The sequence below is a fragment of the Plectropomus leopardus genome, chromosome 7 (genome assembly GCF_026936395.1).
Source record: "Plectropomus leopardus strain MGB_pleo_1.0 chromosome 7, ASM2693639v1, whole genome shotgun sequence".
NCBI lineage: Eukaryota > Metazoa > Chordata > Actinopteri > Perciformes > Serranidae > Plectropomus > Plectropomus leopardus.
In genome coordinates, this window is record NC_142182.1 from 13831980 (window position 1) to 13858091 (window position 26112).

Here is a 26112-nt window from a genome sequence, read left to right on the forward strand (position 1 = left end):
TGCCTATTTAACGGTTTCAAGTGCCCATGTAAATGTCATTATTTATGTATTTGCAATAAGTACTGCTGAAAAACAGCAATACCCATCCTATTCTAATTTAGTACCTTGTTACTTCAGATAAGCAGCTGTTAATGTCTATAAAGTATCTCCCTGAACCCTGAACAAACACGCTGATTGCACATTATTTCCAAAACAAGTACTGCAACTGGTGATTACGGGCACGAATGTTCTAGGTAATGTGTTCATGTTTCCAAAACATTCTTTGTGTGCTTAAACACAGTCAGGACAACCACAAGGAGTGGCTTTAGGGCATGATTAAATGTGAATTTAACTGAATGTAAAAGGTGTTAGGAGAAATTTACATAGACTTTTAATTCATGAGCTGTTTGATTCAGTCGCAGTCAGAGTGTGACATTGAGAGGACTGCCAGTTGGATTAGGAAAAACACAAAGGAGTCTCCTTTCCCCTTCTCTGTGATATCACATGTAATCTCCTTGGCCTACCATTGGAACGGATGTGAATGACTGATGAACTTTATACAATGCACTGGCTTGCTACCAAATCCGCTAATTTTACCCTTTATCACAGACCCTTGGGTCAGGGAAGCTTAGACTAATAAGATATACAGTAATGCTAAATGTTAGCCTGCAGCAGCTCCCAACAATTAATGCCAGTTGTAATTCAGTGAATATGCTTCCTGTAATGTGAGTGTACTGCGAGGCATGGTAGTTGAAGAAATTGAGTAAAAGCATGCCAGTGATCCCCCAGTCACTCAGGTACAGAACATACAACTTTCCATTAGTCAATCTTTGATCACAGCAGCTCTTTTTCATTTGGGGTTTCATTGGATTTATGTCACAACAGACATGAGAATATGACATAATATGACATTAATTATCTCTATATTGATGTTGTTGTTAAATGTAGCACAAAGCTTTATAGCTGAAAAATTCTTTCAATGCCTATTATGCACACAACACACCATTTTCAAATGCATGGTGCGCTCAGCTTAAATTAACTGTATGGAGCTTTTGTTCTGCCAAAATCCTGCACAAATAACTCACCTATAAAATGCTGTATATGTAATGGAGAAAATGACAGAAATAGAAAGTTATCACAGGACTGAAAAGTAATAACTTTCCTCAAAAAAAGAGGGTGTTGTGGTTTCCAAACTTTGCTGTAGACTTGCCATCCGTCCATGACATACATCTTGCAGAAATATCTGAACTGAATGGAAATTTGGATTAAGCAGGCCAGCCATTAATAAGAATTACAGATGGACAATGAAGATCCTAAAAACCAAAGCTTTAATGCCAGATAAAACTGGGGCAATTTTAATTTTATTTGAACAAAGTTTAATAATATTCTTACATTTCAAACAGGCACATATTTGTTTGTAAGCTACAGGCATTATATCCACATCAACTATCATTTTCTAACTTGTTAGCTATGCAACCTAATGAACTTCTTGATGGTTTTCTAGAGATTCTTTGGTTGAAAGTCATCCCAAAGAAAACAGTTGACAGCGAAGTATGTGGATTATTCAGAATAACTAGGGCACTGTAAGACACAGCTGTTGAATCGTTTCATGCAATTTTTGGCATAACTGAAGTCATAGAAATGTGTGTCTGTTTGTTAGTCAACTCAGTCCAGACTGAAATATCTCAGCAACTACAGGATTGCCATGAAAGTTTGTGTGCACATTTCTGGTCCCCAACTTTAATTTGTCCATAACTTTGGTTTTGGATTGAATATCTGACATCTAATGACATTCCCATCAGCCATCAACTGTGTGTTGTGTTTAGTGGCACTGTCCTCCTCCAAAATACAATCACACAGGGTTTTTACAAGCAGAAATTACAACCAAGATTTATGTTATTTTTTGGGTCAGTGACCTCTAGTTGCCATTGTAATTATTAAGAAAGCAAATGTGGAAGTCAGGCAAGTTGTATAAAAAGCAGGAAAGTTCGCTTAGGGTGGGATGGAGGTGAGGTGCATGGGTCAAACCAGCACAGAGCTTTAACCCAGGAGATTAGTGTTTGTGTCTCATGTGAAACCAAAAGTTAATATACAGTTATTTTAACAACGAAATGTAGTTTGTCGCATGAAATATGTCAGATGGGTGATTTCACATGAAAAGTGACAAGTTGGAAGAAGGAGAAGTCATGGTCTCAAATGATGTCACACAATTGGGGTACAGCACATATGCAGTAAAATTTGGTCTGCAGTTTCAGGGCAATCAACCAACAAGGCCGGGCAACTGCAGACCAGATTTCACTGCGTATGTGCTGTACCCCAATTGTGTGACATCATTTGAGACCGTGACTTCTCCTCTTTCCTTCCTCCTTGCTATACCTAACCACGTACTTTTAGCGCATCTGTGACTGTTTCACAATGTTACCTACGTGTTTAAAACTGTGACTGTTAACAGTCATACAAGCTATTCTGCTGTCCAACTGTACGTGCACAAATTTAGGAAACTTTTCTGGTTGGTATTCAAAAGTATGAATATACGAATTGTGAGGACACATGGGATGTAGAACTTCTTGGTGTACCGCTAATGTCAGCATGCTAAGACATTAAACTATCACTGTGAACATGGTACCCATTATACCTGCTAAACATCAGCATGTTAGCATTGCCATTGTGAGCACATTAGCTGTGAGCAAGTTAGCAGAAAGTATAGTGCTGTTAGCATGGCCTCTTAGTAATGTTTGAAATTGTAACAGATGGAGAAGACAATCGAACTTGTGGTTTTTCCCACCATGCTTTGTGATAGTGTGTGCTTGGGAATAAATTACAAGTGAATATTATCACTAACATCCCTGATGTGTGCTAACTGATGTCACCTCGAAAATTTCCTCTGATGGCCCGTGCACGTAAATGAGTATCAGTAAACAACTACAGAAGCAGAAGGTTTATGGTCTCACCTGAGTTCTATAGTAAAAGGATGGTCCACCTGGATGGTCCACTCACACCGAGCATTGTTGGGGTAGCTCTCCAGCACCAAGTGGCCCTGTCGTTTACGGATCACTCCCCCACACTCTGAAAAACACATGGGAAAGAACTCTGTTTTGGAAAGTTGGTGCTCTTTAAATTTCGGTGACTGTTAATTAGAGCTTAATTATTGTTTTGAGGGTCTACATTCAGCCGCTTTGGTTGCCATTCAAACCAAAAGCAATTACATTTTAGTTTCAAAAGCCACTGGAAAAGCCCAACGTTGTGCTCAACTACATAAAGAAGCATAAACACAGTGCGTACAGGGGCAACAAGGCATTCAGCAGCCGTTCCAGGTTCTGCTTTTAATTAAATGTATGTTTGTTGTGCCCCTTGGCAGAATATTTGCATATCCAGAAAGCTGTAGTCAGTGTCCAAATGTTACATATTAAATTGTTTTATGGGCTTCCTGATTGTTGACTCCAACTTGTCATTCAGCTCCTCATAGAAAACCTCCTGGGCATATGGCAGCCTTCCAAGCTGGCATAGTTGTCCCAGATGAGGATAAATCAGTGGGGAGGGAAAGAACTCACAGTACATGGTAATTATTTCACTTAATGAATAAAAAAAATCATTTATAATAAAGCCATTTAGGATTCGCTAATTGGGAAAATGAAGAAACTTACTCATGCAATCTCCACCAGACCAGCCAGGCCGGCACTCAGTGCAGTATTTGCCAGTAATGAAGAAGTCATCTCTGGGGCCCCATGTCCCATTGTTGCAGCGCTTACAATTCTCAAATATACTACAACCTGAAGGAAAGACAGCCAAAAACAAAATGACAGTAAAGTAATTAAAGAGCCGGCTGACAGACCAAAATACAAAGAATACATACAAAAGTTTTTTAGAAGAGCTGTTACCATTTGTTATAATTGGGAACACTTTTGTCACCCACCTTCATCTTTAAATCAACTCTGCTAAACTCATTAAGCTCATCTTTCACTTCAACAAAATACACAAATGTATTGGTGCTTCCTGAAACAGAAATGTGGAGAAAACCCCCTCAAGTGGCTCTCTGAGGAGGATGGATTTCCACTTAAGAGACGGCTCTATCCACGGGGGGTGAAGAGAAACATCTGACCTCAGTACAGGTATACATTTTTACAAAAAAAGAAAAGTGCTATGGATGTAAACAGGGTTGGCACATTTTTGTGTTTAACAGTAAAACGTGATGTACAGGTACCCATTAAATTCCAAACAGCTGTTTTTTCCCCATAAAGGAAAATTTACGTACATTCAAGCTGTGAAGAAAACAGGACATACTTCCACAGGAAGACTGCATACAAGTGATTATATACAGTACACACCTGTATTTCTCAAACAGACATTGATACGAATGTCTGAGTATAAAAAAAAACACATTTTACAGTCATTTCGTTCACAAATCAAAGTTTCATTCACTCCCACACTCATTCAAGAAGATCCTGCCAGGCCATCAAGACAAGTGTTGATGTGAAGTTGGCTTGTAAGAGAATTAGATCAGAAACAAAAGCTTTCAGGCATTCTGTCATGCTGTTTGTTTGCTACAGTGCAAACAGCTGTGCAGCTGATAGACATTTGTGGGTCTTGCACAAACTACACTGTAGATATAAGAGAAAAAAACTGTTTCAAGGATGGAGATTTGTGAGCGGAATAGAGTCAGCAAATGGGGATTTTATTTAAGAGAATGCCTACTTTTTTTACTCTGTTCAAGGTAATGAATTTTGCAATATCTTATAAAAGTGAAGCACTCAGTAAAACATGAATATTTGCAGAGGTTCTACCTGGATGGATGATGCAGGGGTCACACTCATTGATGGCATTGCGACAGCAGGGCACCGCGTAACCCACAGGGGTCCCCTGTAGGGGGCATTTACAGCGGATCACATCATACTCGCAGCAGCCTCTGCACATAACGTTCCACTCTGGGCCCGGGCAGTGGTTGTACAAATACCTGTAATCTAAAGAAGACAATACGTCAAGATCAGTGACTCTGCAAAATCACTCCAACAAGCAAGCAGGAAACATTATGTAAGAATGAGTACAGGCATAGAGAGGAGGATGAGTCAAACATCGAGATAATATGACAAGTGTGATGATTGGCCTTGTTGGTAAATGTGAGCAGACATATTATGGTCAGCAGAAGCCTGAGCAGCAGTGGAAGGATTCTGGCAAGTTCAGTGTTTATGTGATCTGCTGCTCAGCACTGGCTCTCTGGTTATTTCCACCGCCACATGGCTGCAAGCTACTTTTTAGACGACCGCAAGTCTTTCAGAAGTTTACCTCCTCTGTGTGTTCTCATACATTACATCAGACAACATGCCACAATGGTAAAGTCACTGTTACGGAAAACAGGATCAAATTATTAATTGGAAAATGCCTCTTCTTTGTAAAGTTTTTACCCAATAAATGCAATGTTTAATTGGACTGGAAACCAGTGATTCAAGGACCTTTGAGCCTGAGCGGTTATAATTATGTAACAGTAGATTTAAAAGCTGAAAGAGACAAGTGGAAATTCTCTTGTGGCAGATGTGGACGGAGAACTAACAGAAGCTGCACTTTAAACTTGGCACAGTGTTAGCACAGCGTTTTCTACGTACCCTCCTCCCAGCCCTGCAATCATAATTACTTCAATGCCCTCAACTCTCCAACCATTTATTCCTCCTGACACTCCCCCACCTAAAAACACACAGACACACTGGCACACTGGTTTTATTTGTATGCCGTAGTTGCACACTAGGCCTATTTGTTGTTTATATGAGTTTTGTGAAACCAAGAATCTAAGACAGACACACAAAAGCAACAACCAGAAGCGATTAATCTCTTAGTGGCTGTTTGCAGACGGTCAACTAGAGAGGAGAAGCACAGATGTCTTGGAATGCCAAGAGTGGTCCCTGCTGCCCTTCCACATTAATGATATCATAAATTGTATCTCAGTCCAGCTACAATCTGGCCTTCTCCTCAACTATTCCTCCTAGCAGACACAGTGAGGTATGACAAACCCAGTCACATAAATCCAACAGAAAGTGGGTTTTGCAATGCCACTAGCTCAACTTTAATGCGAGTTTCTTTTAAGGACAGAGTCTGGGTGTTGTAAAGATTTTGTGATGTTTTATGATTCCTGTCAGTACTGAGGGTCATTTATTGTTTTGATAACTTGGGCTCAGCTGGAACTGTGTATTGACCTTAAAGCATGTTCAGTAAGCCAGTTATAACATGGGTCCACTCTCTTTGTGTAATGGCGTGCGATAGATCTCAGCATTATGATTTAATGTTCCTCAAACAATTTAGGACCATGAAGCCCAAACGCATCAGTCCATTTCACAACGCCCATGCTGTCTCACATGCTGCCAGTTTTCTTGTGGTAAAAATTAATGTAAACTTACAACCCCTGAGCTTTGTATTCTTAATCAAAGCTGACGTTCTTGCATTGTCTTGTTTTGTTTAGCTCGGTTTGCCTCCCTGAGACAAAAAAGGAGAAGCTCATAGTTTCTGTTGAAATTGTCATTTTTGTGGATTTCTTTTGACCAAGTGTGAGAACCACAAACATTCATGGCATCGGCATGGCCTGTGTGCTTAGAGATGTCTGCTGAGACAAGAAGAGGACACTGTGCAAAGGGTGGGACTGTGCGCCATACTATGAGTCAAGTGCAAATATACGTTATGAGAAATGGCGAAGCACAACCCAACTGCCAGAAAAATTTTGGCATTGTATGTTTCTGCAAACCATGGATATGTGATATTTGCACGTTATTTTGTAGCAGATACATTAAAACTTTATGTTTCAAAAGCACTGAGGTAAACGTGTGACTTAGTTAAGGCACAGAAATCACCTGTTTATGGTTAGGAATGTTTTGGCTTAAAGTACCTGTATTTTTGGCAGGGCACAATCCCTGCTGGAAAAGCAATGTCTCAGTAAAAAAAAAGAAAAAAGAAAAGCTTTCCATGCCACTGTCCCGGCAGGAAATGCCGCAATGTCTCAGTAAAAATCAGCAGCTTTTCATTGCACTATCCCTGCTGGAAAAACAGCAATAGGTCACTTCAAAACCTCCACATTTGGCGCCTAAAAAGCTACTCGAAAAACACAATGACTTGCTAAATCACAAATTGATTGTGTTGCTTGTTGGTCTCAAACAGTGGTCTGCAGTTTGGCAAGCCTCGGTAACACAGCATCCACCATACCCTCGACCTCCTGATGACAGTCAGCTCATACACAACGTCACCTCTGAAACATTGATATGATTCATATATAACATGTAAACATAATGTATCTGTGATTTGCAGAAATGTACCACGCCCAATTTTCTTCTGGTGATATGTTTTCTTTTTGTTTTGTTTTTTTACCAAAGTCATACTTAAAACTGTTAGACTTCTCAATATAATTCAGTACAATCAATTTAAAAGACATAAAAAAGTCTACATGCTTTCATTAGAGTACCATTTTACTATCATACTCAATATAACACAGTCAGACTCACGACGGGCAGTTAAAAATTAGATCAAAACAATACTGCAGATCTAGAGATAATGTGTTTTTCTATGAATTCCTCTTCCTTATCAAAACCTGGCACTAACATTATCCACAATGCAACTTGACCACTAGCAGTTTAGTCAGCGATTTGGGTGTGTTATGATTGTAGTGGTTCGAGCCGCTAGCCTCAAGCAGAGATGAGAAAGGCGCTGCCGAGGTCTAGCAAACTCACTTTTTCCCAACTCCACAGCACCTTCATTTTCAAGTTAAAAATGAATGTCATCCCTTGAGGCAAGATTTTGAGCAGCTTCTTCTGGAGCCACAAAAGACTAAATACTTTTTTCACAAGCTGCTAATTGCTTGATAACAGTAGCCTGACTTTGCTCAGTGGAGTCCAGGAGTCCATCCAAACTTTGCTCTGCTTTTACTCACATACATTAAAAATGGAAGTTGGAAGCAACAACCTTTCAAACAACTATGCCTGTTGTTATGACTGCCAATATGAACCAAATTACATAAGTCGGAGGCTGGGAATTGTCAAACAAAACAGAATGGACTTAAGCTGTTGTTGACTGTGTCACTGGCCAATTTTACTATCAAGTCTTTGAAACAGAACCACTGCTGTGCTGGATGAAAACAGTGTTTGAAAAGTGTGATGTCCGACATATGGGGATTGAAAGGGGCTGACCCCATCTCCTCTCCTTATCTTGTCTGCTTGCTTTCTGAGGTTTGTAAAGGACACTGGCCAGAGAGTCAAAGCTGATTTATAGGACATAAACTTGAAAGGGTCAGAAGACTTTATGAGCCAGCCTGGTATTGTCATTACATGGATTGCTGCTGTGTGTCTTTTCCTCAGATAGAGAAATGACATCCTGTGGTTGTTACTGCCCTCAGTGCACTTATAGACACCCTGATTTACAGCAGAAGAGAATAGATCTTTATTTGTTAACTGGGGTTGGAAATTCATCTTCTGCTTCACTTCAAACAGTGACATGAAAATGCATGCATTAATGATAGGATTAGATTCCCACATGCTTTTTTCTTAACGCTTCTTGAGGTAAATAAACACAGGCAGCAATGTTTTCAGTGTTTATTCACTGTGAACAGATTTAGTTAGTTGACCCGCAGCTCTGTTGATAAGGCTGTTATGTTTTCCTCTGAAGCATGACTGTGTGGTTTCTCCCCCAGTGCTGGACGCATACTGGACGCATGCTGGAATGCATCTTTATTTCTCTGGAAGGCTATCCCCTCTCTTTAATAGGTGTTTACTGATTTACAGCAAGATCATTTTTACATAACTGTGCCTTGGCTCGCGCCCCAGCAATTTGAATTTATCCATTTCAGTGATAAGCTTACTGCCTTGTAAAAACACATCTGCAAGGCTTCCAGGTCAACACCTGCAGGTAACTACAAACTGGACAGTAACAATTTCATGTGGGTTTTTACAACACTTCTGAACAGGTGTGGAAGCGAACGTGTGCAAGAGTAAGTCTACAAGCGCCTAGGCGTTTGTGCAAAAGTAAGTCTACAAGAGACTAGGCGTTTGTGGAAGAGTAAATGCATGAGCTGTAAGCAAGCAATATTATTTATTTTGCAGTTGATTGTGGACACAATGTATGTCTTGCAAAGGTGTGAAAGGTGAATTTAACCATTTATCATTATGTTGCCCAGACCTGTAATTTAACCCAAGATTGTTGTGATGCTGCGTGCCCCTGGATAATGTGTATTTAATCACAAACTGGAAGTGCTGACAGCTGTCAAATAGGTAACGTAACAAGGAAGAAATTCATGTGATAACGAAGCCGAGCACTATTTCCATGCAGCCTGTATGATATTTATGTGTTATGGTATATGCATGGTGTCTCAATATTTCTCAAGGGCACATACTGTACAATAAGTATTGTCTGTGTGTGTGAGAAGACATTGGCACCAAGCCATAGAAATATAATTTAATAAAAGATCACAAAGGGTTTTTTTTCCCCCTCAGTCTTGCAGCTAAGCGTGCAGATTTTTGTGTGGGTTGTTTGGCTTTTCTGGTCTTATATAAGTGGTGTCTGCTTTTTTCCATACCAGATGTTGAGCTCCATGCTAACATGCTAACATGCATGTTGAGAAGCCATAGAAATGAAAACAGCATGAACACGGGCATCATAACAGACGTCCTGTCTCCTGGTGGAGACTTCTGTGTGTCACAAAGCACTCCCACCTAATCAGAAGCTCTACAGCAAACATTTCTCAGCTGCACAGCTTTGATGTGGATCTAGAGACTGACATCATTATTACTGGGGGCAGGAGATGTGGTCACGGAGATTCAAGGGAGTCCTGTAACCCTGCGCCTTACTGCCCTGCTTGCCCACTAACCTGTGGAGAGCCACGACAAGTCCGACTTCCGCCTAAAGCTTACTGTAAAATTCCAACGTTATTGTTCAGTTTTGAATCATTCTTCTTACCTTAAAAATGTATTTTGTCAAAATATACAGCTCATAGATATATAACTGTTCCACAACCCCTGGAGAACCAGCACCACTGATAAATGGACACACTCAAAATGTGCTGCAGGTGCTGTATCTGACCTTACAATGACTCATAAGCCTGCATCAGCTGTGAAACTGTGCCGTCATTTTCTGGAAGCAGCTTCCTCTGTACTAGGCTAAATAAAACCCAAGGTCAGTGATTGCTGCAATTTTGCATCAGCATTGACTTTTTGACATTTACAGCCAAGAGCTGCCTCCAGAGTCTCGCATAACTTGGACTGAGCACTGATTTGATATATATTGATATTATGTTATAAGAAATGTAACTGGACACACTGCTTTCTGTGGCATTTAAACCAGCTATTGTCTAGTTTGTCTTTTTCTTGTTAATTTCTCAGAAACTGGATCTTGTCAGTCTCGTCTTGCTACACACTGCTATCATAGCTAAGCTATTTTTTTTTAAACGCCAAACAAAGCTTAAGAAAGGCCCAGTGAGAACTTTAAGATGAGTTCAACATGCACAGTGCTGTGGTGGTGTTAGCTATGCTGGTGCACTTCTATTCTGCAGGTTTGACTAACTTATGTAGCAGATCAAAATTTGGTTAATAGACGTATTTGCTTTCTTGCCGAGAGAAAGATGAGAAGACTGATACCACACAAAGCGGCCGATGGTAGCTTTATACCATCAAAAGTTCATAAACTTAGATTAGCATAAAAACCTGGCTTTTAGGTGCAAATCTGAAGTGAAAAAAATTAAATGTTGTGTTTTTACCGGGATTATATGCTGAACTATTTCTTGTCTGGACACAGCCACTTCCACTTCCTGTTGAGACCTCAGGGAGTTAGACTGCTCTTGACCAAGAAATAGTCCAGCAGAACCACACAAACATGTTATTTTGTGAGCTTTAGAGTTGGTGGCAGGCAGATTTGATTACCTTTACACAGAGCCAGGCTAGATGTTGCCCCCTGTTTCCAGTTGTTCTACTTAGCTAAGGTAACCGGCAGTAGTTTTACATTAAGGCTAATAGACAGACTTCAGTCAATCTTCTCATTTAAGTCTGATCAGCAAATCAAAGTCATATTTTCCAAATGCTGAACTATTCCTTTACCCAAATTACAAGAAACATATTTCATCACTTACTCCTTGTGGCATCTAGCAAAGCAGAGTGTCAGTTTTATTTGACCATTATTTGACTGCTTTGCATTATCATTGCCACAGCTACATTAAGTCATACTTGTTCATTGCCACAATTAAGCGGTAGCTTACTAGAAAAAAGTTCCCTGTGAAGACAATGACAGCCTTAAGTATATATCTGGTGAATAAATAGTTTCCTCCTGACAAAATGGTGCCTATTTCATGCTGATGTATCATGGAAAAACAGTTGTTTTTACAGCAGCTGTGAGTGCACGTGCTGTGCATGTATGCGCAAGTATATAATTCCTTTTGTCTACTGCCCACAGCAGCTGTCTGGTATTTTGAGGTTGGAGTGATTTTGCTATCGTGGAACGGGGAAACTCCCATAGGAGCTCTGTGGGCGTTATGTATCTGTATGTAGCCCGATCCAAAGTGCTGATCCCAGTGGTCATCCTGTAGATTTGCTTTAAATAAACTTCCCCCTGCTAGGAAACCACACACCCAATGAAATATCCTTTCCTCTATTACCCACTTTGGTAAAATCATATGAACACACACCAATATGTAGGTCATACAGAAGTCTGAGATGTGCACATTTGTTTTCAGCATTTAGCGACTAAACTTGGGCTGAACTCCTGAGTCTGATATCACACACTATTTTTTCCAAACGCTCAACCAGAGGACATGTTTTTCTTCTTGTAACTATATTCTGTGCCAAGATTTCGCTTTCTCCAAAGAAATATCCTTTTCAGGAATGCAAGCCTTGGTCTTTGTTTCTTACAGCACACTATCCAGTAGCCCTGACAACGTTAGTTACATAGACTATAAGGAGAGTGTGTCAGAGGCACAGGACATCTCAGGATTCAGGTGGGTGGAGGATCCTAAACAGGAAGCCTTACATGGATCAGAAGTGCCTCAGTAGGGACACCAAAGCACACACAAAAACACAGAAACAAACACACACAAACACACACACACACGCACGCACGCACGCACACACACACACACACACACACACACACACACACACACACACACACACACGCACACACACACACACACACACACACACACAGAGTTGTAAACAGACATGTCCACACAGTCAGGATCGGCATGTAAACACCTCTGCTCTGCTCTAAGAAAAGGAAACTATTTGCGATTGCTCAACAGAAAACATCTATCATCAGCTGATAATGCACGATTATGAAACAAGCCGTGCCGAGAGTGACTCAGCTCTCAACAACATAAGTTGGCAAATCTGCCAGAGTGCATGCTCTTAGTCACTGCAGCTTAACACAGCTGTGTTCTGCCCAGCCCTTTGCCACATTCACCAACATTACAAATTGAAAGTATTATTTAACTGCCTGGTAACCGTGCGAAGGGAATCATACAGAGGGCAGCAGTTTGGTTAGGAGTCTTGGAGACAGTGTATGTGATACACATTACCATCATGATTGACTCAAATGTGACTCATGTCTTCCTGCAGCAGTTGAACTGGTCACCCGGGGTAAACAGGCAGAGGCGATCACAATCTCGGGGAGAATACACTTAGGCATTTAAAGAAGAGCTCACACACAAAAGCGAATGAATGCCAAGATTCAACACTCCTATTAGGACTGCAGCCGCCTCACTTTACCTCAAGGAATGTGTGGCCACATCCAGCTGTTGGTTCTTTTATTTAAGAGCAGAAAAACAAATCTCACTTTCATTTCACACAGAGAAACAACAACAATGAGTAGAATGGGGTGTGGATATCACAGAACCCCTTTTAATGGGACAATAAACAAACAACCACAGGACAAATCCCTCACTCTGTATTTCAGAAGTTGTAAAGTCAAGATTGCACAAACTTTGTAAGTGCTGTTTTTCTTCGCACCCTCTGTAAAAAGCTGGATTTTACATCACTGTCTCTCTGTGGATCCTCTTTTACAAGCCTTGCTGAGCGCTGTTGTGCTTTTAGAGGATAGAATGGAAGACGGGATGGAGAGAGTTGCTGATGCCGGCTTTTTCAGAACAAAGAACATAAACCAAGAGGCTGTGCCAAACACATAGACAGTGCGAGGGAGAGAAAGAAGAGCGGCGAAGGCAAAGTGTTTGCCAGTCTCTTACCGTAGGGCCAGGATGTCCCTAGGGGTAAAGAGATGAAGAAGAAGATGAAGAGGAACCAGCCCTCCCTCCAAGAGATAAAGGTGCGGGTCCACAGGGTCGTGTGGGTGCCCCCATGGGTTTGCCCCAGCTGCAGTCCCGGTCCCGCAGACAGCATGCTGCAGTCTGGAACTCTGTTTACTTTCTGAACTCAGCTGACATCACCTTCTCTTGGCCCTTCAGTCCTTCCCTCCCCCTCCCTCCATTTCTCTTTCTCTCTCTCTTTCCTTCTCTCTTAGTTTCTCTCTCTCACTTCTCTCTGGCTTCAGGTTACAGCCCAGCCTCGCAAGGAGTTCCACTTGCAGTGGTCTCCCAAAACCTCCCCTCGCTCCACTCAGAGGACGACGTCACTGCTCTTGAATGAATGCAGGCTCCACCGTCTTGTGCTTAACTCATTATGGTGTGTCACACACACACACACACACACACACACACACACACACACACACACACACACACAAAGTGAGAGAAGGCATATAACAATCAGTTTATGTTCAACACTACGTGCCTGCCATGCTGACAACATCAATAATGTGATAAAATTTATGTCTGCTCTAATGCTTGTGTGTTCATGTCTAAAAAATCTTGAGGTCAGTGTTTCTGAAGTTCACACCTTACTAAGCTTGAAAACAGCAGCTTTGTGTATAATCTCAGAAAGCAGTGTGTTTCACAAAACCATCTAGTCAGTAGCCAAATTATTGTAAGTTTAAAGAATTAGTTTGCTATTTTTTCAAATTACACTTGTTTGCTTTATAGCAGAGAGTCAGGTGAGACGATCGAAGCCTAATACACTAAAAATGAAACCACATCCAGAGGTCATTAGTTTAGTTTAGCATAAAAACTGGAATAGGACACTGCTAGATTGGCTCTGTCCAAACAAAAGCCACTTACTTGTTCCTCTAAAGCTTGTTTTTTTTGCAGTCAGTATCTTTTTTTGTTAATTCTGCATGTTAAACGAAGTAAGAAGAAAAAAATATGACATTTTGCAGATGGTTGTGTGGCAGACTGTTCCCTGTCTCCTTCCTTCCCAGATTTTGTTACCTTTGTACTGAGCCAAAGTAGCTGTTTCCCCCAAGCCCCAAGAAAAAAAGTGTCTGTTTTTGAAGTCAATTTGACAAAGTAGGCAAGGTAGTCCGTCATGTGATGCCATGGGGCCCAAAAAGACTTTTTTTCCCATAGACTTTCATTGTGAAAGAGACATCTGTGAATCCAGGGATATATTTTTGTTGAATGTTAAAACCCCTGCAATCACTCTTTTCACTCTCAGGCTTTGATTATTCGGTCTAATCACATTTGGAAAGTCTTGAAGCGCCGCAAATTTTTTTTTATCCCATTTCAACTTAACAAAGGGCTAAACCAGAAGTTAGCCACTCACCTATAGTGCACTTGCTCTATGGGCTATGCATTGCAGGAGATCCAGCTAATTTTATACCTGAGAAATTGAACTTTTCGGCTTCATGATCCACTGAGCAACTCTTGAACAAACAGGGCCCCATCTTCAGTGCTGTATCTAGTTCTCTTTATACATCCATGGTTTCCAATGTTTTCACTCCGCTAATGCTCACCTAAACTAACCAGATTTGGCCTCAGCTACATATTTGGAAGAGTGATATCAACCCTCTTATCTAACTCTCGGTAAGAAAGAAAATGTGCATATCCAAAAATTCTGACATATTCTTATAACTCTTCAACAATCACAAATACAGTATGGTCCTTACTATGTTTTTTATGATCAAATAACTTTCAACAGTTTGATGCACTGTTAAAGTTAATGTTATCCTGCAAATCAAATGGTGGGAGAACATAAATTTAGATAGTTTTACCTTTCATTACAATCTTGCTTTAAAACTTAGACTTAAACAACAGAGTGGTGGCCAGTGTAAACACAGTTGCTCAGCTGCTTTTTTTTTTTTTTTTTTAACAACGATTGTTAGTTTGCACGATCTCCTGGGTGTGTTTTATTTCAGCTGGATATGGCCCTGGATTTAATTCATTTGTTGTTCCTTGCCCACTGGGACTCCAGGCTGCATGCAAGAGCTAACAGGGAATAGGCCTACAGATCAAACGACTCAGAGCCGGAGAATCAAATATCCCTACTAGTTTCCTAAAACAGCAGGATTTAGACCATAGAAGGAAGACATGAGCGGGTCTCCAGTCTGTGTGTGTTTTGTAGGGAAATTGAAAAACAGACTGAAATCAAGATGGTTTATAAAGAAAATAAAGGAATGAAAACACAGGGATATACAGAAGAGAGAAAGAGGCAGGAAAAAAGGAAAATCAAGGAAAAGAGGGGGGAGGAAAGGAAATATTGTCTGCCTCGCTGTGCTTTGAATCCACCTTTCACCACCTCTCTACTGTTTGTCCAGATGCCTAATGGTTTATTATGTGAAACCCCAGATTTTCAGGTTAATGGACACTGTTTTCAAATTTCAGGGAGGCTAAAGCTGCAGTCTACTCTGTCAGCAGAATAGATTGTATATGTCCATTTTTTGTTAAATGCAAAAAAAATATTTAAAGTGTTTTATATGTTTTTATTATACATTAAAAAACTGCCTCGCCATTGGGCTTAAACAGAATATTACATTTTAACATTAGTTACCTCTACATAACAAAATGGTATACAAAGGTAATCAAGATTATGTTAGATTGCATATTGTTTACTACATGCAAAGTTTACAATAGCTATGAGTACTAGAGTCTATATGTCTGCTAGGAAACATCCTCATCCTTTGAAATGGTGTATATCTCTGAATGTCAAATTTCCCTGAAAAACAGCTTTGTGGCTATGCTTTTTTCAGACAATCTGGTAGGTCTTTAAATGGTTTATTTACTTTACAAAGTAGAGAAACATTCTCAACCCACACAGGAATACTTACAGGGCTTTCACAACACAAGGACCTCCTCAAGGAGCATTATGTCACTGATGTGAGCTGAAAGTTATGACAGTGATAATGTTACACTGGAGAAGATAATGGGAAAGGTAATTTTGTGGATTTCTGAAGTCTCATAGTCATGTTATCTACACTCTGATCGTACCAGGACTTAAGCTTACATTTTTCAAGCACTGCAGAAAAATTCAAAGATGGGTCAAAATACTGACACACACTACTACAAAATTAATACTGTTGTCGGCATTCTTTTGTAGTTCATGAAATCCTACTTCAACCTGGTCTCATTAACAATACAGACGCTTGGTGAGTGGCCCATCGGCGACAGACACTGAGCACCCTTTAGCAGTATGAGATGACCAGCGTGACAGCAATTATTGACAATCTGGGTAGCTACCATAGTATACAGAGCAAGAACATCTGAATTAGGTAGAAGTTGAGGTGGATGGGTCAAACAAACTCTGACTCTTACCTGGCAGCTTGCTGCTCAAGTTGTTTTGATAAGTGTGCCAGTATCTTTAGCATGCTATGCCAATAATGTATGTCAGGTGATGTTATGTTTACATTAGTAGCATGTGTACTTAGTTTTAGCCAAACTAGGCTTTTTTTCTAAACCTTGCTACGTGCTTCTGTTGTGTAAGCGTAAGGAAGTATACCTAAAAACAAAGTTTATTTTGAAAAATATGAATGAGTTTAACAAGCTGAAACTGTACTTTTCCTGTAAAAACGAAGGTTTGTTTTGAAAGGAGACGATGCATGTAACAAGTGTTAATTGATACACAGTCCTTGAATATCCAAAACTGATGCCGAGGGGGTACCTATGCATCATATTTTGACGTAATGTGTCAGTGACCAAGCATCTGTATTTGGCAAGTTGGGAGAGAGAAAGTGTTGCCGAATTGGCTGACTTATAAGATCGAGCGCTGCTTTTTATTTTGCAGTCTACCTTGCGCAGATATTGCTTATTGTATGTTTGGTATAAAACAAGCTATAAAACAAACAAGATACACATTTTTCAGTGGACAATGGATGCCACATCATAAAACTCAATATTACACTGAGGTGTAGTTCTGCCATGTTGTATCTGTTTTGCCCGCATGACTCTTGAAGACTCAATCATTTTGTCCACCCTCCCAGAAAAACAGAGCCCCGCTGATACCTTCATTCATCATTGCTGTAATAGAGATATTTTCCCGAAGGGAACCATTTTCTCATGACCCACAGACCACGCTCATCCTGGGCTGCATTATAGAGCTTCTCAGTTGGCACCACAGTGACTGTGGTTGGTCAAAGACAATGGGCCCCCTGCCCACAGCCCACAGTAAAACCTCATTACCAAGTACATGAAAAAGTGGTGCAGAAGGGACACAACAAATAATGTAGGAACCATTACACTTAATGACATTCACTGTTGACTACACATTAGTTACAGAAGGTTTTTCAGAGGATATATGTAAGTATAGTTCAAAAAGGTTGTTGGATCAGTTCATTATCAGCAGCATTTTAACTTGTTTGTGTTTGAGGTCCGAGAGTTCATGCAAGGGTCAGACAAAATGAAGGTGTCTGAGGCGCCATGTGGTTTTAATATAAAGGAATCTCATCATGGCATCCCATTCATCCCATTTCTATGGTTACATAGTGGACACACAGAAAACACGAGCGGCTGTTTTTCCCAAAAAAGTTAACAGCTTCGCTCTATCATGGCACGAGATGCCGTCTCCATTTGATGCGGTGGATGGAAACTAGGCCGAGTACTTCACAGGTAAGACAGATGCCTGCAGCAGCTCTTTAGCAAAGCAGGGGACAACTGTTGCCAGGAGCATATTGCCACGACGAGGCGCGGGCTAGAAACTTAATAGTGCAGGACTGTGTCAAACTAGACGCCAAATATGCTCTCATTTATGGGCTGCACTCTAAAGAGAACACTCCACTTATGAAGAGCTTGTTTTTATGAACTCTTTTAAAGGTTAACTACTCTGCACAACCACTGTGTTTATGCATAATTATCTGTCCATGAAGAGGAGCAGGGCTCTGTCTGTCCTTTCACCTCACCAGTCTTTATGCTTTATTACACGAGCGCAGTTAAAGGGAAGGAACAAACAAAAGCCTGTCTACCTTGCCTTTGCATTTTTGCTCACAACCAAACAACAGCAGCATGATGTTGCTCCAATGAGTGATTTTAGGTAACATTCTGGCATCACAGAAGCAAAAGTGGAGTGATGGGTGTTTAACACAGCAGCGTCAGCCTCTTTTGTGATATATAACCTACATATCTGCTCATAGGGTAAGGACCTCCCTGACCTCATTGCTTTCCCAATTTGCGGACATTTATGACCTGTTCGTCCTCTTTGAGCTAGTCGCCAACTGCTGCTTTGAAAATCTCCCATGGTGGGAGCTACACATCATCAAAACGTCACACCCGTCCTGCCTATGTTCGGGCCCCATTTACACTGTTTCAGTGCTATTACTAGCTCCTCTGTCGGCTCAAAGGAGAGACAACTCTTTCCTACCATTCCACGATTGTACCTTTTATACAGAACGGCGAGGCGGCATAATGGCACAATATTCCCAACTTGAACACTCAGTGTAAAAGGGGCTTAAAAGAGGTAAGATGGATGGTGATAATGACATGATATTATGTGACACAATATAAAAGAAAAAAAATGAGGCCAAAATATATGTGGTCTGAATATACTAAAAAGAGATATAGTTAAAAAAAAAAAAGCTTTAGGGTGGATGTGCCTGAACTTACTGACCCTGTTCATATGAAGCACATTCCCCTGCATGCATATAATCGTCATTTTGACATTGCATGTATGCCTATAGGTGAATCATGTTAGATTAAGTTAGATATGGTGCCTCAAGAATTACATTTCACATCACCGCAGCCGCCCATCCGATTCTGGATACTTCAAAGCATTCTCAGTGCTTGAAACGAATACTATATTAAAGTTACTTTACCAGGAACATCTTACATATACAGTTTGGCTCACATGTACCACACTCTTTGATTTTAAAGCACACTCCAAACAGACCCTGCCTGGCTTTAATTTACCTCAATCTTTAAATCACATCAAATACATTTAAATGTTACTTGTATGAAGCTCTATATTTGTCCTCTAGGGTCTCCACCCAGTAAAGCTATGCAGCTATAGCTGCCCTGGCTGCAAATGACAAAGACTTGGATTTCACATCCTTTTACACCCTGTTAATTCCACAGCAAAAGGTCCATCTGCAGGAGAGCGCAACAGCAGGGAACAATATTAAAGTTAAGATCATTATAGCACCCTCAAGGGCGTCTATAGATAGGATGCAAGAGAATCGGTGCACATATCTGAGCATATGCACACACATGTGTGACCTGGCGAGCTCCACACCCATATAATATCCAGGATGAGCTCTTCCACATGTACTGCCAAGAACACGCTATACAGTCAATCTATCGCATTAAGTCACAGTTTGAGTATAATATAAACCTTCTGACAATTTGTAATCAGGATCTTTGAAGCGATATGTGGGCTATGTTCCCTGAATCAGAACATTGCTGATCCTTATAAGAAAAACGATTTAATTGGAAACAACTTATTTTAATAGGAAACAACCTTATTGGAATTACAGCGTCTGTGAAATATCTGCAGATCTGCAAACCCAAACTTAAAATCAGCCAGTATTTGCAAACCTTAGTAAACATTATCACACACATACCCTTTGCTTTGTAATGGTTTGATTGAAATTTAAAAGCTTGAACCAGGAGAAAGTTTAAAGTTTGTCCAATAACACAAGGGCACTCCCCTTGGAAATAAATTGGAGATCGACTGTGACAAGGTCACCTTCTCTTTCAATACTGTGAGTGGGATTGGTCTCAGAATAGTCTCACAGCACCATCCAAATGGCTGTCAAGATCATAAATCTTGTCCAGCCCATCCAAGTTTATAGGCGGACTGTAGACTACAGCTGTGAGGTCTAAAACAGTCTTATCAGCATAGCTACAAACTCTGAAAATTAAATTGTTGAAAAGGGAAGAACAACTGGAGATGGTAGCAGTAGCACTGGAAGCTCCTTGAGTAATTGCTGACCAAACTCCCTTCTTGGAAGATGGAAACATGATGCAATAAAAAAAAAGTCATTCTTATAATGGAAACCTCAGAAGGACATGGAAGGAGACAGAGAGTATGATGTGCAGGAGGAAGGAGGAGACTTTCCATCTGCTCTGGGTTCCAACAAGGAATCATGAGGTCTCTGACATGGGACACAGTATCCTGCAGACCTGCCTCTGCTTGTGTTTAGTAGGCAGTTGCATTTCTTTGTCTTAATCTGTGTTTATCACAACCCTTGTTGTGTTATCGCTGGTAAAGAATAGCCCAAAGGCAATGAACCAGACAACTGTCTGACACAGGAGAGTTTGTTTTGGAGTAGCATGGCAACTAGGTCTCTGTTTTGGACATCTTTTTTTGCATCCCCTTCCTGTCACCATATGTAGCAAAGCTCCAAGGCTGTGCCACTGTGGTGGAAATAATTTGGTCAGAGAGATATAGGGGAGGTGGGAGAATGAAAGAAAAAAGTTGGGCTGAGTGAGGTCAGTTTGAGAGACCAGAATTGGAACCGCTAAGCTACTTTAAAGCGGAAAACATCCGCCCAAAGCCCATTAACAGAAACCCAACATTTTACAGCACATCACCTCGGCTCTCCAATTCTCCAATTCCTCTCCAACTTTGCTGCTTTAAGAGCTGTTTCTCCACTCTGAGCTCTCTGTGTTTTTGTTATTCGTTTCTATTGGTTATAGCTCTCGAGGAGTCTCCAGACAGGAGCCGGTGAGCTCAACATGTTCTCAGTGGCAGATGTGGCATTTTATGTGAGGAATGGAACACTTGACAGGAGGACTTCACAGTTTTACAGAACAGAGCCCCTTAATGAGGCTTAACGTGCAAAACAAACAGGAGGGAGATCATGCTCACTGTGCAGGATGCCAGGATGTAGCGTGTGGACAAGGTGCTCCCCCCTCGTGATACCTGATCTGATGTATTTATAGACACATTAGTTTTGGATTTAGTTTTATGGGAGGGTTTGTTGCTTCGCAGCCATCATCATAATAACAGTGGATCCAGGGTGGTATCATCCCGTGCCAAATAATAAGCCTGACTACGTAGCATGCCTTAGCGCAATTAAGTGGGATATGATACAAATAAGTCAAACACTGAGATCATGTGCATTATACAAATAATAACACGGAATGAGTATTAGTGAAAATAACTATATTATAATTATGGCATTAAAAATCACAAATGATGTGAGTCATCAGAACTTAAACCATGCTACTGCTTGCATAATAAGAAATGAGTTTTCTATTAACTAAGCAAGCACACCATGTAAATAAAACACTTCCTGAAAAATGAGCTCATGTCCTGCATAACTCAAATACATTGTTTTAAGTCTAATTTATAATGTAAAGTTGCATGTTGGTATCACTAACTGGGTCGATGTGATCATAATCAGATGATTACATACATTCAAAAACAGAAAGATGATGAAAGCTGGACATTAAAGGTCATGAACCTTGAACTAGATAATGTAAATCCATTGACAACTTAAAAGCGCAGTTTGTCGAATTCATGGGGGATATATTTACATAAAATTGACAATTTGTATGTTTTCTTTAATGTATAAATACCAGGGGAAAAAAATAATCATCCTGTTTTTATTTCTTCAGAATCAGCCGATTATAGTGAACTTGGAACTTGTCCACAGTTCGCCATGTTGCACCACAATCTTTCCATAGTAGCCCAGAATGGACAAACCAAACACTGGCTCTAGATATGGGCATTGCATTTTTGCACTTGCCACCACTAGCAGCCCCTTTGCCAAAAGCCAAACAATGTTGAAGAAACACCGATTTGTACCATATACCTGGTAATTCAGTATTTTTACCTCTTTAAATCACCTCGTCTGTTTGTTTTGGAGAGGAAGACTTCTTTGTGGATAATTAGCTCCAGGTACAAACATCATAAACAATGAACACTAAAGGATTCCTACTCAGGAGTTTTAGCTGATTGCAATACTCGCTGCTAAATGCCACTAAATCCTACACACCGCTCCTTTAAATTAAACATTTGGACCGCACTGTTTACTCACTGGCTTTTGACTCTCTGACCTGTATTCAGTGTGTGCATGGTTGTGGCATATCCCTCTTTTTCAGATAAATGCATTTTAACTTTTTTCATAATATTATCTAACACACTTTGAGTCAAAAATGTTGACCAACATATAATAACAATGTAATAAAAACTACAGTGCAACGTGTGCAAATGGACAGACACACCGTCAGTTTCTGTTGTTGTAGCCCAAAGTCTGTATTTTTCCTCCCTCCTATCCTTCTCTTAAGCATGAGGTCACCACTTCCCTTTATTTCTGTTCAGACTGGAGTTCTAGCACAGACAGCAGACGACATGAAACAGCTAGAGTAGGTCTTTCAGACCAAGTTCTGTATGAGAGACGCTATGTGCACAGCAGCCTCTTGTGGCCGGAGATGAAAATGCAGAAAATGTTTGGGAAAGTGGGCCAAGGTCCTGACCGCACAGTAAACCACACAGCAATGCACATGTCATTGCAGTCTGAGTAAATAGGAGGTTGAAGGCACCCAAACATATTGGGTATATTTTGGCAATTTGCTTGTGGTGGAGAGAGAAAGTCCGTATACATGTACTTTTTTTTTCTTTTTGGGCTGTATCTTGCCAAGTGACCCCTTTAGATATTACACTTTGTACCACTGACATGTCTCATAGACCACTCTATGAAATCTGTGTAAGCCCATTTTTCACAGCAGTATGTGTGGACTTAAATTTTTACATTCATGGAAAAATCTGCCAGTAGCACAATATTTAGATGAAACATACAGCAGCTTTTAAGATAGTGTTTCTGTTCTAAAATAAGTGCATATAGAGAGTCTGAATTTGTAATAGGATTTCCATTATGGAATCAGAGACACACACTGTGTGTGTGTGTGTGTGTGTGTGTGTGTGTGTGTGTGTGTGTGTGTGTGTGTGTGTGTGTGTGTGTGTGTGTGTGTGTGTGTGTGTGTGTATAAGGAACAGAGACTGAACCAGTGAGCAATTAAATAAAAACAAAACACCATAAAATTAAATGAAACAAGAACAGAGAGAGTAGAAGCTCTTCACAATTTCTGAAAAATTAAAACACGCACCCACTATCAACATTATTGGTTCTGTGCTATTCAGTTTTGGTCGCAATTTCCCTACTATGTGAAAGATAAAGTTAATTTGAAAAAAAACAAAACTTTGATCTTTTGCACAGAGTCATGGTTCTCACACCCTCCAGAGTCAAAAACCATGATGTTGAAATGCCCGCACTTAATTAGTGGCATGTCAAAGAGGTGATCACTTGTCTGGGATCAACCCTCAAGTAACAGAACTATAAACTTAAAAAATATGAGCTGATCTTGATTCAAAGCATGCTATTCCAAGATAGTTAAGATATCCAGGCCAGAAATAGCACTATGATCTCAACTGATAAATCCTCCTGATAGCAGAGGATGTGTTTCTGACTCTAATAAATGTACCCTTACAGAACTGTTACATCATGCATTGCCCAGACTGATGTCTAACCTCCAACAACGTGGGCAGCTGAAGACTGAACATGCAGCATTGACTGTGGTGCAACTGTGGAGATGTACATTGCCCTCCTATCTGTGAGTTCAATGTTCTTATGAGAGTGCCAAGACTCTCTCAGCATGATCATATCAGATGAGATGAGTTAATCCTGCAAAATGAATCAAAAATGTAAGATTTGGTGTAAGCTGGTCAGTTAAAAGTACATATTCTAAGTGAGTGGGAGTGTTCTTAATCCTTACTCCCTCTAGAGGGAGTCAGAGCCTACAAATCTGTGCAATATCTTTCAAAGCAGGCATGAGATGAATTTAAAGTAGACTTTGAAGACTCATAAGCACGTCTGATGTGGAAGAGATGATATGTCTTTTTCTCTTGTGCAGGCGAGTCACAAAAACCTGTACAGACCAAGGTGAAAAGAAAAAAAAGAGCCCTTTACTGCAGCACATCACTTTCTAGGATTTCACATGAAGTACGTCCAATCGCTCCCACCCCCATCTGTTATGGAACATATTGATTTGCCATTGCGAGCAGGAAAGTGGAATCAAGATGTCCACGGTGCAGATCTCAGTGGGAGAGGAATGTAAGTAGTAGGCACCGGACTGGAACGGGGCACCGTAGCCAATCACTCTGATCTCATTTTATTATTTATATTCCCACAGCTGGGTGAGGGCTGGCTGTTTGATCAATTCTCCACTCCCTTCTTTTATCAGCAACGAGCCACTACCCACTACCTTAAATTATTCAATTGGGCCTGCTTTGTTGTTAATAGCAGTGATCATTCTTGCTTAAACGGCATAATGTATGCGCTGACAGCCAACAGTGATACAAACCTGTCCCAGGGGACACAAATCTATCAGTGGGGAGCGTCTATCTGCCACATTAGAGATTCCAGGCACCAGTGAAGCATAAGCAAGTAAAATACACTCAACATCAAGGCCTATGGAAAAGGGCTCGTTCCACAAGGCCACAGCCGTAAATGATCAAGCCTCCACTTTATAGCTGACTTCCAGTGAAATAAAGCCGGTATCAAATGGCCAGAGCGCTGAGCTTCCTCCCTGGGTTTTCTTTTTTGTTTTTTTTTCCTCAAATGATGGAAAAGCCGATTTTATGTACTTGTGCTGATTCCAGGCTCAGAAAGACAAGCAGGATGTTGTTATTTATGCAGCACAGTTCAGAGAAATGAACAAAGATTAAAAGATAAGAGTAAAGGGATTATTCCTGATTTAGACACGCTGTGCCGAGAACATAGAAAGCTCCACAAAACTAGACAATTCTTTGAATCAACTTGAACTATTTTTATATTAAACAAGACATGACGAACTCATACGGTCTATATTGCATGCTAATTTGGAGTGAGAGACTGAGAGAGTTCTGAGTAAGGTTTTTCCATGTTTTTGTTTTACTTGTGGTTGCCTGGAGTTCTTTTCCATGTGGCTCGTTTGTTTACCCTTCCCCCACCAGGGCCCTGTCAACACTACCGGCCTCATGGGTAGGAAAAGGTCAAAATGCTAAGGGGTCATTCTTGTGTCCAGGATTCTGGCCTTTTCCTTCAGTTAACCCTCCAACACCATAAGTACTACTGCTGAGGAGAAGGAAAAAGGGAGTGCAACTGGGAGAAAGAAATTTTGGGATTGAAATAAGGTGCTGTCAGGTGCTAAATGTTTCCTATGTTAGAATGTAGTCAAGCCAGTGTACTATTTATGGGTACGTCTACCTATTATGGGATATTTCAGTATCAACGGATCTGTAACAGCTGATAATTACTACTGCCTGAGCTGTCAAACTGTTAGCTGCTCTCTGCTGGCTTATTGCATTTCTTTGTTTTTTTCAACTTACGTCTGACTAAGCAGCGTTTAAGGCTTTGAAGCATCGGATCCCAATGAAAGCACAAAAGAGAACACTGGTAATATAGTTTCTTGTCCACCAGCATATGTTTACAGAATGCCCCATACAGCAAATAAATAATAATACAGCACTGCGCAGATCTTTTTAATCTGACTGTAGGCTGTAAATTTAACCATATGAAATATGAACTTGTTCCCACTTGCTTCATGATCTACAGAGCAAAATGCCCCCAAGTCAGTAGAGCTGGTTCTGTTAAAATGAATCACGCTGATACGCACATCTCCATACATCTGTTCAAAAGAATGCAACTAAATTCCCTCTACTCTCTGCCATATGCTGAAAAAGCTAAATGTTTTTCATTAGTGGTTGCGTCAACGGGTTTGAAATCTGGAGATGGCGGGGAGGAGCTGGGAAAGAAGACGAATGCAAACCGCAGCACTCCTCCCTCAGAAGATTCATTCCAATGTGATATGATGAGAGCAAGCACTTCACACTGCTCACCCATTAAACTTGAAGCTGCTAAATGTTTCGCTGAAACGTTAGGAGGACATTCAAC

General features: G+C 40.6%; 1 protein-coding gene across 3 annotated transcripts in view; it reads right to left on the reverse strand.

Moving 5' to 3' along the window:
- The window catches only part of pamr1b (peptidase domain containing associated with muscle regeneration 1b), a 71542-nt gene that overhangs the window by 13311 nt on the left and 32119 nt on the right, over window positions 1-26112 (reverse strand). For 2 of the 3 annotated variants that reach the window (XM_088079984.1, XM_042496820.2), the window contains exons 4-7: window positions 13166-13587; window positions 4761-4937; window positions 3624-3749; window positions 2931-3045 (exon numbers count right to left, since the gene is read on the reverse strand). In XM_088079984.1, coding sequence (XP_087936110.1) covers window positions 2931-3045; window positions 3624-3749; window positions 4761-4937; window positions 13166-13319 — 572 coding nt within the window. In that variant the 5' untranslated portion in view covers window positions 13320-13587. The remainder of the gene's footprint in view (window positions 1-2930; window positions 3046-3623; window positions 3750-4760; window positions 4938-13165; window positions 13588-26112) is intronic. The other variant, XM_088079985.1, reaches the window with a different exon arrangement.